Source organism: Anoplopoma fimbria, chromosome 17, assembly GCF_027596085.1.
Source record: "Anoplopoma fimbria isolate UVic2021 breed Golden Eagle Sablefish chromosome 17, Afim_UVic_2022, whole genome shotgun sequence".
NCBI lineage: Eukaryota > Metazoa > Chordata > Actinopteri > Perciformes > Anoplopomatidae > Anoplopoma > Anoplopoma fimbria.
Genome location: NC_072465.1, coordinates 26,787,742 through 26,800,831, shown reverse-complemented (window position 1 = coordinate 26,800,831; position 13,090 = coordinate 26,787,742). Strand labels below are relative to the sequence as shown.

The 13,090-nt window shown below is 43.3% G+C and overlaps 1 protein-coding gene across 2 annotated transcripts; it reads right to left on the bottom strand.

Moving 5' to 3' along the window:
- Positions 1–6,082: 6,082 nt before the first annotated feature.
- Positions 6,083–12,182, bottom strand: mych (myelocytomatosis oncogene homolog). 2 transcript variants are annotated; one of them, XM_054616864.1, is made up of 3 exons: positions 11,941–12,182; positions 9,801–10,359; positions 6,083–8,925 (listed from the first exon to the last, which is right to left on the bottom strand). In XM_054616864.1, exons 2-3 carry the CDS (start codon positions 10,342–10,344, stop codon positions 8,321–8,323), a joined length of 1,149 nt encoding a protein of 382 aa, XP_054472839.1. In that variant the 5' UTR covers positions 10,345–10,359; positions 11,941–12,182; the 3' UTR covers positions 6,083–8,320. The 2 variants fall into 2 exon arrangements, with proteins under 2 accessions (XP_054472839.1, XP_054472840.1); XM_054616865.1 differs by lacking the exon at positions 11,941–12,182 and having other exon boundaries at positions 9,801–10,604.
- Positions 12,183–13,090: the final 908 nt, after the last annotated feature.

Here is a 13,090-nt window from a genome sequence, read left to right as displayed (position 1 = left end):
CGCTCCGTTTTACCCTCACTCGTGAATACGATCCCAAGATACTTGAACTCCCTCGCTTGGGGCAGTGACTCACTCCCAACCCAGAGGGTGCAATCCACCGTTTTCCGGAAGAGAACCATGGCCTCAGACTTGGAGGTACTGACTCTCATCCCGACCGCTTCACACTCGGCTGTGAACAGCCCCAGTACGTGCTGAAGGTCACGTTCTGAAGAAGCCAACAGAACCACATCATCTGCAAAAAGCAGGGATGTGATTCTGAGGTCCCCAAACCGGAAACTCTCCTCCCCTCGGCTGCGCCTTGAAATCCTGTCCATGAAAATCACAAACAGGATTGGTGACAATGGGCAGCCCTGGCGGAGGCCAACACGCACTGGGAACAAGCTCGACTTTGTGCCGAGTATCCGGACACAGCTCTCACTTTGGTCATGCAAGGACCGAATGGCTCGTAGCAACGAACCAGGTACCCCATATTCCCGCAGTACCCCCACAGGACTCCCCGAGGGACACAGTCGAAGGCCTTCTCCAAGTCCACAAAACACATGTAGACTGGATGAGCAAACTCCCATGCACCCTCCAACAGACCTGCAAGGGTAAAGAGTTGGTCCGCTGTTCCACGTCCAGGACGGAATCCGCATTGCTCCTCCTGAATCCGAGGTTTGACAATCGGACGGAGCCTCCTTTCCAGCACCCTGGAGTAAACTTTCCCGGGGAGGCTGAGCAGTGTGATACCCCTATAATTGGAGCACACACTCCGGTCCCCCTTTTTGAAAATGGGAACCACCACCCCGGTCTGCCACTCCACAGGCACTGTACCCGACTTCCATGCGACAGTGAAGAGACGTGTCAACCAAGACAGCCCAACAATGTCCAGAGCCTTTAGCATCTCCGGTCGAATCTCATCCACTCCTGGCGCCTTGCCGCTGAAGAGCTTTTTAACTACCTCAACGACCTCCGCCAGGCATATGGACGAGTCATCCCCTGAGTCTTCAGACTCTGCCTCTTCCACAGAGGACGTGTTGGTCGGGTTCAGGAGTTCCTCAAAGTGTTCTTTCCACCGCTCGACAATATCCCCAGTCCGGGTCTGCAGTTCTCCCCCCCTGCTGAGCACAGCCTGAGAAAAGCCCTGTTTCCCCTTTCTGAGTCGTCTCACGGTTTGCCAGAACTTCCTTGAGGCCATTCGAAAGTCCTTCTCCATGGCCTCGCCGAACTCCTCCCACACCCGGGTTTTTGCCTCAGCAACCGCCGCAGCTGCAGCCCTTCTGGCCAACCGGTACCTGCCTGCTGATTTTCATTAATTCAAACTGTTCTATTACCTATTACGTAGCTTGTAGTTCATAGTTTGTCCTAAGCTAATGCCTGCACTCATTCCGTGGTTGCCTATCAGCATTATAAACGAAAAAGACAGACCGCAAACTACAAATCTGGCCCTTTTAAAAGTTGGTATGTGCTTCACTTGTTAGCAAAGTGCTGCAATATATTTAACACAATGCAGATAATGTAAAATAATTATTCAATACTACAAAGTAAACAAGTTTTTTTGATATTTTCTTAATTAGTTTTCTGCTGACACATATTGTATTTTTTTTTGGAACGCTTCTGTTTTACGTAGATAGTTGGAGCTAAATGCTAACGGAGTTAACGGCAATTTAAAGCTGTTTCTTTAGCCATATTTTGTCTCTGAGAACAAACTGAGAGGACTGATGGAAAGTGCCGACTTTAAAGTTTGCTCGTGTAGTGGTTTGAGTGGTTTATTTGGACATTTTGATAACTTTTGACCCAGTTTTTATGCCCCGACACACTGGTATCCATCTACAGCTGCATTCCTGTGTGAAGGAACAACTGCTTCTGAGCCATCTTTCCGCTCATGACTCGTGTGTGCGTCGTCTTGTGGCTCAGCGTCTGTACTCAGAGTGTGGTTTGGACCGAGTTGTGTTATAACCTTCTCCCTGGACTCTGTCATTATTTCCTGCACTGTAGGAAAATATAAACTGGGGAAGAACTTCAAACTCATGGCTCCTCTTTCCTTCTCTTTCTCTTCTTCATTTTGTCTGCTCCTTGCTTTTTGTCTCCATCTTTCCATCTTTCCTCTTTTTTCCTTTGTTTCACCTCTATCTTATACTCTTTTTCCATCTCTTCATCTCTTTCTCTCTCAGTCGTGATGTGGCGGATCAGAATGAATGAGTCAGAATATTTGGATTCACTGAACCACATGAGAAGCAAACAGTCAAGCTACTGTACAACGCCCACACACGAACACACACACACACACTGGGCTTGGTCTGTTAGAGTTTGACTATATAGTGACACTCCACCCAAAATCTAACTAAATCAAATACTCTGCCTTGTAGCCTTGGCTTCTTTTTTTATGTTCCCTCCTTCAGCAGCTCAATTTATGTCACTAACAATAAGTTCCAATAAAGTTCTCATTGCTAAAAAAAGTGAATCCACATATAGCTCCAGTTTAACTACTAGCCCACTGCATGAATCTTTTTAAAGAAATGTCAAAAATATATAGTTTCATTTTCTTTAAGGCTCTGTAATTTCCTCAAACAGCTGAGCACTGATGTTTCTGGCAAGGACATACATATTTGTTGGGGACTATTTTCAGAGGCGGATTAATCCACGTTTGGTGCTCTAGTGAGTAATTGTGTGAGCAGGATGTTGTAAGTGGGACTGAGTCAAAATAAACAGTGTGTGTGTTTTCATGGAACATGTCAACAGTGTGTCTCATTGATGTGGGGTGATAACAATGTTGGTCAATGTAGGATTCAGTTATCGAAACACAACACTGAAAGAAGCAATAAGATGATTGAGATATAAAGAGAGATAGAATTTTTTTCCGGTGACCCCTATGGGGTCTTATTTCGGAAAAAGATAGACAAATATTTTTGAGATTCCATTTGAATTGTGCCATGAATTACACATTTTTTGGCATGTCAAGAAAGTCAGTTTCTCATAAGTTTGTCGTGGTACCATTTAGTTTTGGACTACATCTCTGGTCTCGCATAAGATACGTCATCAACACCAACACGGCCGTTACCTAAGTTAGCTAGCTCACTAGCTAACTAGCTATATCCACGCACAAATGCAGCGTTATCTTACCTGATGCGTTTTATCCAGCGACTTTTTTATCATCCAGGAAGTAATAAAAAAAGCAATACCTGTCCCTTACGCAACTTTTGGGTGTGTCGTCTTTCTGATTATGTATTATTTAAGTCTAATACTTCAACAGTTTTACAACAGAATGCAACTTTCTTGACGTGCAAAATCATCTTTTACATTGACAAACACCATATGTTTTATTTGTGTCACAATTAAAACTGGATAGAAACAAATATTTTGGCTCTTGCCATTGACTTTCGTTCATATTTTTTCCAAAATAAGGTCCCATATTGGTAAAACAGAAGGTGCGGGACGTTGCATCTCTATAGCCTGTAAATAAAAAAATGTAAACACAGATGAACGCCTACAACTGGCGCCAAGTTTTAGCAAAAACTAACTTCAAGTTTGTAACAGAGTGAACAGGATAACAGACTGAGATAACGCATGTGTGTGTTTGTGTGAATTCAGCACAGTTACTATCGGGCCTCTCCCTGTACTCTTTCATAAAACAACAAACCTAATCTGTCGCTCGCTGATCAAACGGCCTTTATGGTATCTAAAGCGATTTCGTTATCTGCTATCTGAAACACCTGACCGTCACATCCAGTCGCTCGCCTTGACCTACATAGAAGAAAACACACACACACACCTTCCCTGTGTGGACAATTGAAAAGTTTGATTTCAAAACAATTAAAAAACATGGTGAGACTTAAAGGACTATTCAAACATGTTCATATTTCCCATCTTCTATCCTGTTTTAGTGTTGCCTGATTGGGCATGTTTCCATCCAATTGGGCCACTTTTGATTAATTCTGCTGGAAAATAAGAACTTGGGCTCCTTTTCCCAACATCTGGCATGGTATTGAACATTTTGTGAAAAGAAAAGAAATCCCAAACATGCTGTTATTTAATGGTTTAAAAAAACACAAAATTCAGTAAACTTTTTTACTAATTAATTCATTTAATTTGAAAAATATGTTTTATCCCTTTAATGTTCATTCTGAATGTCTTTACATGAAAGAAAAACCTTTAAAGTGAATTAAAGTTAAAAGGAGCAAGTGAAAGATAAAGAAGGTAGTATATTTTTTGCCTACTGTCAATCAAAACCCAACCAGCCAATCATCATTTCTTTTTCAGTTTACCTTTTAAATATCTATAATTTATATAGCACATAAAACACATTTTTACTGTAGATTATTGTTATAGGTTATGTATCCTGTTCAGAACAGTTCAGTTATCTTAAAAGATCAAGTCGACAGGAAACAAAGGAAAATATTTGAACAGTAAAGTTCTGGCTGTTGAACATGTGAAGCAAAACATTTTTCCAGAAGTGACTTTAAAAGAAACACCTACGCTACACAGGAACAAGATAACATAGAAAAACACACACACGCACACACGCACACGCACACACACACACACACACACACACACACACACACGCACACACACACACACCTGTCTGTTCACCTGCTCCACATGCACCCAGGGACTCATGGACCGAGTTCAGGTTGCACAACACACCAACTCGCTGCCACCTCACACTTTGCCCCGAGAAAAAACATTCACATGTCTCTACACCTGGGGGGTGGGCGGGCGAGGGCGACAGGTGTGTGAAGGTTGAGCGTTGTTTAACCACAGAACGAGGACTCATGTGGTCGGACCGAAATTTGTACATGATGTTCAGCCACAATATCACTATGATATATAGATTTTTCATTTCCTTGTTTATATATATATCTGCACGGCAACATATATATATATAAAGAAGGAGGGGTGGAGTTTGGCTCTAGAAGCTGTATAATTAACAAACTATAGAATGCTATCGTTAGCATGCTAATCAAGCTAGCTCCCACAGTTCAACCTCACAATCCAACCCCTTTCATTTCCCAGCCCGCCTGCTTCTCCAGGCGTGAACCAAGTACTTTTGGCTTGTTTTTTGTTGTTTTTGTTGTTTCGATTTGGTGCCAAAGTAAGGTTTTAAGCCATTTTAAGCCAAACTATAGTATTTTTTACTAAATCTAAACAAGTAGTTTTATTGCCTAAACAAAACCAAGTACGTTTATTGCATTTTTGTTATTTTCTGTTCCAATTTCTTGGTCATTTTAAGTCAAATTATGACATTTTTTACTTAACCCAAACATGTATTTTCATTGCCTAAACATAACCATGTAAGTTTGTTGTGTTTTTGTTATTTTTTGTTTTGATTTCGTTATCATTTTAAGTCAAACTATGGTGTTTTTTTACTAAATCTTGACAAGTAGTTTCATTTCCTAAACATAACCAATAACGTTTGGCGTGTTTTTTGTAATTTTTTTGTTTCGATTTCGTGGTCATTTGAAGCCAAACTATGAAGTTTATCAGAAAACCTTACCAAGTAGTTTTGTCGTCTAAACCCAATGAGGTACTTTTGTTCTGTTTACGATATAAATCCCACAAATGGTTTTAAAACTTGGGAGAAAATTTGTTATTGAGGAGTGCAGTTTAGTTGTATGGGAATGTAATATTGTAGGAGACAGGATGGGATCAACAGGATGGGATCACCTCAAAGCCAGTATGGGCGTTTGGTTGCCAAAAAAACGTAACTCTGCCATAATCCAAGATGGCGACGGCGAAATCAACAAACTTGAGACTTCAAAACGGCAGTCCACGAACCAACGGGCGAAGTGACGATGACTTTGTCCACTTCTTATACATCTTGGCTCACATTTCATTTGACAGTTATGCCATATATATATAAAAATATGTATATTGTATTCTATACTCAATGCTCCCATTTTATTTATCTTGTCAAGAGATTTGAACGTTTGTTTCAGTCAAGTTTGGTTTATATGAATGCGTTTAAGCATCTAAGTTGTATAATTACACCATTAAAATGGTAAAAAACAACTTTCCTTATTTCCTCTGTACAGTCAATGGCTTCGTTGTTGTGTATGTGGTAAAAAACAACTGTGAAAAATAAAACCACAAAGACTTCAGCTCTCATTCATTTTTTTTAATTACATCAATATTAAAAAAAGTGCTGCTTGGTAAAGAATAACTTTTCTTTTCAATGCTCAAAATTCTAAATAAACAAAGAAAAAAAAATGACTAAAATAATTTATGATACAATAACAAAAATATTAACATTTTCTTAAAAAAAAACAAAAAAAACAAAAATCTGTACAGTATTCTCAAAAAAGAACAGCCCAGACTGCAGCCAGGTGGAGGTAGGTTTTTCCATGCGAAGAACAAAAATCACCCCTGCTGTCTCATTAAAACCTCGGACTCTTTACGACTGTGAAACTCCACAAATATATAAAAAACATTGGGAGACATTTGGAAGAAAAAACCTAAAAGGAGCTAAAGCTTCCTTTAAAGAAGAAATAACATAAACAGATGAGGTTTTAAGAGGACAGCGACATTAACAAACAGGAAACAAGAAGTCCTGAACAAGATGCATTTCAAGGCAGAACAGGTTTTTTTACCGTTAAAAACACCTCAACTCTCATTATTCCTCCCAACAAGGGTCTGTTCAAGTACACCATCGGAACCAGGAAGAACTCCACCGATCAAACAAAAAACACAGAACAGGATGCTTTTTTAAGACATTTGACACAAATCGGCAAATGCTTGCCATTTGAACATTAATGGAGAACAGCGGCACTAATTGATATTTAGAGTAAAATGGCATTCAGTTCAACATTTCAAACCCATTATCGATATTTTAAAATTGGTTAAATGCAGCCCAAAGTTTGACTAAACAACTCCCCTGGTCAGTGGCTCTTTTTCATGCAACATGTACATGGCTCAAATCTTATTCTGAAACTGACAATACTTGTGTCACATCTGCTTAGAAAGCATAATCAATCTTTTAATTGAGTAACGATATATTCATGGTAATCCGAGGAAATTGACGACGCTCAACGTTGAGCGTCAATCTCAGAAAGATCTTCAGTTTCCAAAGTTTGATCAAAACAGGGCCACTGACCAATGAATCACAACGACATTAAAAAGGTCGTCCAATGATAAAAAATTGCTCACTTTTAATTAATTTGCACTTGATAACGGGACTCAATATCACAGTATTGCTGCTGCTGCTGTTGCGGTGTCCTCCAACGACAACCGTTCAATAAAATGTCAGGACATCATCGGTCCGTCTCTCATTTTCTGGTAAGAATCAAAACGTTACGCAGAAGTTTATCCGTCCCAACTTTGGCTGATTTTTTTTGCTACGGTGGCTCCAGCTCACAGTTTCGGTCCACTTTCCAGCTCGAGTCTCCTCAAAAACCCTGAATTCTGTTTAATATGGCTACCCTTTCGAGTTTGAACAGTTTCAGACAACTACTTTTAGATACACAAAAGTACTTTTTCAAAAAAAACACACGCACACGCATACTGTGACGTGACCGAGCTGGAGGTGGACCGAGCCGAGGAACCGGACACTGATGCGTGTTCAGTATCGAACCTGGTCTGTACAGAACTGTACCTGACACACATTAACCTGATAACAGAGTGGTGTCGGGCCCAAAGGGTCCGCCTGAGGCCAAACAGGGCTGAAAGCACACTGAAGAACCTTTTTTTTTTTTATCCTGATAAACAATATTAAAATAACATTGGGTTTGGGAAAAAAAAGAAAAAAAGAAAAGAAGTGCAGTTGACCAAATAACTTTGAAGCCACCATCAAACACCTGTCAAGAGTGGAGGGATCACTGGTTAGTATGGCTATAAAGACATCCTGAAAACACAATATTCAAGTTTCATTCAACTACTGAGCTCACGTGGCTTCCTGTTATTTGGTCGCTGCCATTTGGCATCCCCAATGGTGTGAAATAAAAGAAACATCAACAAAAGAGATATTTTCTTTCAGTGTGCGTTCAGCCAAAATATATAATAATCTACTATCTCCGCCCTCCTTTCAACGTTTTTCAAAAAAAACATCCTACTCTCTACAACAGTCAGCAGTCAAGGCATGAGAATGATCAACTCTGAGGCAATGAGTGTGTTGTTTTAGTCCATGGCAGCAAGAGAGAGTCTATACAGTCCAGATCTATTGTTGCCAGAAAGTCCTTGAAATGTCAAATCTTTGTGCGCTCTTTTCAGCATTGACACGCCGTCCTTTGTCTTCCGGCCCAACCCTCTTTGTCTTTGTACAAAGTCTCTTCCCTTATCCACCCCCCTACACGTCCCCAGCGTTGTCTCTTAAAACAGCTAAAAACAAGTCTCTCTTGGACCGCCACTAGCTTCGAAGCCGCTCAAGTCGGGCTTTCAGCTCCTCCTGTTTGGTTCGGAGCCTGTCCCTCTTGGACTGCAGCCGGTGGCCCTCGTCCTCCAGGCCGTAGATGCAGTCCCGCGCCTTCTTCAGGATCACCACCTTGGACGCCTTGTCGTTGTTCGACAGCTCCGGCACGTTGTCGCGCAGGTGCACGAAGCAGTTCTTCAGCTCGTTGCGCCGCTGTCGCTCCATCACGTTGTGGGTCCGCCGCCGCTCCTCCTCGTCCTCCGTCTCCGTCGAGTTCCGGGACGAGTTGTGGCTGTGGTGTTGGTGGCTGTGGCTGTGGTACCGCGACGAGGAGGAGGAGGAGGAGGACGACGAAGAGCTGCGAGAGGAGTGGTGGGAATAACGCGAGGAGCCGTCGCTCCCTCGCGAGCGCTTGTTGGACGAGGGCAGCGGCGAGGCGGGACACGGCGCCGCGTAGTTGTGTTGCAGGTGGATCTCGTGGTGTTGGCGTTGCAGAGTCCGCTGCTCCTCTTCCTGCTTCTTGTGGCGGGCAGAGAGGTCGGCCAATGAGGGCCGAGGGCTAGAGGAGCATCGCACCACGGTGACCACATCGATCTCCTCCTCTGTAAGACAAGAAGGAACAAGGGACGGGTGAGACGAGTCCAATAACCTTGTTTTCTGACCCTTGGGGTAATTGTACCCGTCCTGGCGACATTTAAGAAGCGCTGACACCAAAAACAAGAGTGTAGAGACTGTAAACAACACACACACACACACACACACACACACACGCACACACACACAAACTTAATAGGAAATTATGCAATTAAAGAAAACTAAAATACCAACAAAAATCCCATTTTTTAACCATATTTTCAGAATGAGTGATCCCCAAAAGCAAATTTCAGTAATCTCCAGTCTGCCTTCTTCCTCTCTGGTTTACAGCCAGGGGATGCCAGAGGGCACGAGTCACTAAAATGACTCATTAGAAGTTAATGGACGGAGCCGCAACAGCTAACGCTAAACATGAGTCACACACCCAACCTCTCCCGGGTCGATTATCTCTCCTGAAACCCTCTCATCTACTCAAGCCAGTGGAGATCTGAAGCCCCGCCCACTCTGTAACACCATCCCCCGAGCCGTAAAAAGGCTCTTGCAGATTAAAAAAGAAAAAGGTGGGCGGCTGGCGGCAAGATAAGCCTGAGTGCAAAGAACTATTTGGGATTAGTGCCACTAAAACTAAGTGAGTCATCAATGAGTTGCCGGTTAAGGTGTTCTTGCCGCGCAGTGTTTATACTGATAAGATGCACAATGGCCAAGTGGGAGTATCGGAAAACAAAAACATCTATAAAATGCTAAAAGTTATCTGAAAAATGGGTCATTTTGTTAAAAATAAGATCCTACAGGAGCAGCTGATTGAAGACTTGGGGGAAAAAAGTCCAAACATTCTGACCAAACTCTTGAAATAACGGTTTTAAAGATGAGAGTCTGAACTCACCGGAGTCGCTGGATGAGTAGGTGGACAACTCGCCACCGGTGGACCCGTAGTCCGACGTGGCCTCGCTGGGCTCCTGGGTTTCCATCAGGTTCTGGCAGTCCAGCGTGGAGCCGGCGATCTCCTCAAAGATGCTGGTGTTGATGTCTGACAGCAGCGGGCTGGAGCCCAGCATGGTGGAGACCAGCTTCTCCTCCAGGCTCTTGTCTCCGGCCAGGCACTGCCACAAGCAGTCCTCGCCGCTCTCCTCCAGCGGCGAGCAGGGCTGGCAGGGCTCGCAGTCCTTCTCGGCGCCGGCCGATTGGAAGAAGTCGCAGTTCCAGTTGAGCTGCATGTCGTGGTCCTCCAGCAGGATGTCGGAGACGTAGCTCAGCTGGTCCTCCTTGGAGAGGGGCTTGCTGCCGCCCAGCCCGGTCTTCATCGGTGGGGACTGGGGGGGCGTCGGCAGCGACTGGAGGTCTTTCATCAAACTCTGGCAGAACTCGTCGTCAAACAGCAGCGGCTCTGTGTAAAGCCAGTCCTGCGACTGGGAGAAGCTCTGCAACATGTTTGCTTGCAGAATCTAGAGAACAAACAAAGAAAATAAACTAAAATCAGAGATGTAGTGCAGTTTAAATCCAGAGCCGGTGAGCCTGTAGTGTTTAAAGCAGCTCCGAGTCAGTAGGCAGAGGTAAATCCCAGCAGCTGCAGCAGCAACACGTGTTGTAGTGAAAGTGTAAACCGGTTTGACTCTCCCCGGCAGTGGGGCACTGTTTATCTGTGTTTACATCACTGAAGCCCCGCCCCCCTGCTGCTCCCCAGGGGAGGCCGTAAATCACCCCAAAACTTTTTCTTTAAAACTCCCTCCCCTCCCCATGACATCACAGGAACAGCTGGGAGACTCACGGGGCAGAAACTTTACACCTCTTTTTCCACAATTTACATTTCCCCCCCTCCTCAACACCTGTAAAGTGTAAAGTGGAGCCAGGGCTGCCTGCTGATATGGAAAACAAAAAGCCCTTAAAGATAAGAGAAAGAGGGCTTTAGGGTTGTTGTTTTTTAAAACTCTTTTTGTCCCTCAACACTTTAAACCCCTCTGCTACCGTCTCACACACATGACACACAGCCTTCCCTGCAGGAAACCACAAATTCTTTCAAATACTAAACCCTACTTTGCTCCATCACAAAGCCAGATTAGCTACCATTTATATATAATTATTATTTTTTTAAAAGCCCAAAAGGAGCTTTAATGACAACACCAACTAGGCAAGACATGCTGATTTCCTTCTTCCTTCAATAAACCCTGAATGCATCATAAAAAAGGGAAAACCTTGCAAATGCTATAAAAATAAATAATAAATCAATCCTTCTGAACATAAATACCCTAAAGTGCAACAGACTTGAGCAGAGAGGAGGGAGGGGGGGAATTCCTGAGCTACTCCTATGGAGACTGATGGTATGTGCATGTATAGCAGGCTGTGTGGGAGAACAAAGCGGCAGTGTGAGTGCTGCAGACGGGCTCTGGGAGGCTTTAAAGGCGTCCTTTCTTTTACCACCACAGCACTGGGAAACCGGAGCCAAAAGGAGGAGAAAAAACGTGAAAACACAGAGCAATCTGAGCCAAAACCAGCAATTAATATAAAGTGTTTAAGATGACATTTCCTCCACGAATGCATGCCATGTAGGAGAACCACCACCATTGCGTTACACTAACCACACCGAGGGATCTATTAAAAAAAAATAAAAAAATGAAATTTTTTCTCAATGAGGGTTTTTGAACGCAGCTTGTGAGTCTTTCTCCCCCGTGTGGTCGCTTTGTTTGTGATATTCTTAAAGGATTTCTACACATTTAACCCAACATGTCAACATGCATGTAGCCCATGTGTCCACACACACACACACACACACACACACACACACACACAGAGACACACACACACACACACACACATACAGAGACACACACAGCTCAAAGTGTGAATCCAAAAAAGGTCTAACCAGCAGTACCGGCCATTTAAAGCCCAGCTGAAACAATGTATCAATGTATCAATGTGTTGATACATGCAATGCAACAATGCAACAATGCAACAATAAAAGAAATGCAACAATGTATCGAGCAGCCAGGGTGTGACTTTAAAGCCACATGTGCAGAGAGCTGTCTTACCTTCAGCTGTCCTCAAAAGGAGACAAACGCAAGATCAAGGTGTGGACACACACACACACAAAAAAAAAAAAAATGATGATATGTCCAAAGATATCCGAATAAAGTCCACAGGGAGATTTAAAAAAAAAAAAAAAAAACACACACACAACTACTATTCTCAGTTGGAGTGATATTTTCTGCGTGTGAAGTTAAAGTTGGAGCCGGGCAGCATGGTGTTTATCTCCTGTCAGACTGACGCTCCTCCGCTGTGGGCAGACAGAGTAGGTGTGGCCGTCGGGGTCTCTTGGTTTATATGTTGGAGAACCAGCACGTGTCCTTCCGCCAGCACCAAAAAAATCGCGCCAAAACCCCAAAACCTGCAAAGCTTCGACCTCCAGAATGAAGAATATTGTGTTTTAATCCCCCGTCGGTTGCTGGTTCCATTGGGTCTTGACGCACAAACCACAGACACCGATGAGTCCGGCTATTCGTGCGTAAAAGTTTGGCACTATTTTACGCGGCGGAGGGATACGACGCGCAGGCATGGGATTCCTGGAAAATGGTGGCGCGTAAAAAGTTAGGACATCACACGTGGATTGAGAGGAGATGCCGGGTGTCTTACTGCCTGTCTGTCTGCCTGTCTGTCTGCCTGTCTGCCTGTCTGTCTGGCACCAGAGCTTCACCTACTATTCATATAAGATGCATTATTCAGGAATACAAATACACATATATGGATGCATTTATGATTATATTCACACAAAAAAAGAAGTTTAATGGGGGATTAGTGAGGAATGTGCACACACAGTGTACATTTGGGTTTAATGGATGTAGGTTAGAGAGAGAGGAGCAGGTAGACAGGCTGGGTGCTTTTTAAAAGCCACGTTGTCCTTTAATTCCAACTCTTGCAGGGGTGTTTCACCATCCACCTCCTCCTCCTCCTCCTCCTCCTCCTCCTGTTACTACTACTACAACCACAGACTATCTCAAACTGTCACCCGCTCAGTTTTGATTCATAACTGTTCCAGTTTATGCACAATTACAGTTTTAAGCTCAATTTCTGCAATAAAAAGCTGCTATAGGCTGCACAGTGCATAGGCTGTTAATGCATGTTGGATATATATATATATATATTTTTACAATGTTTACACTGTTTTCATTTTATTTATTGTCT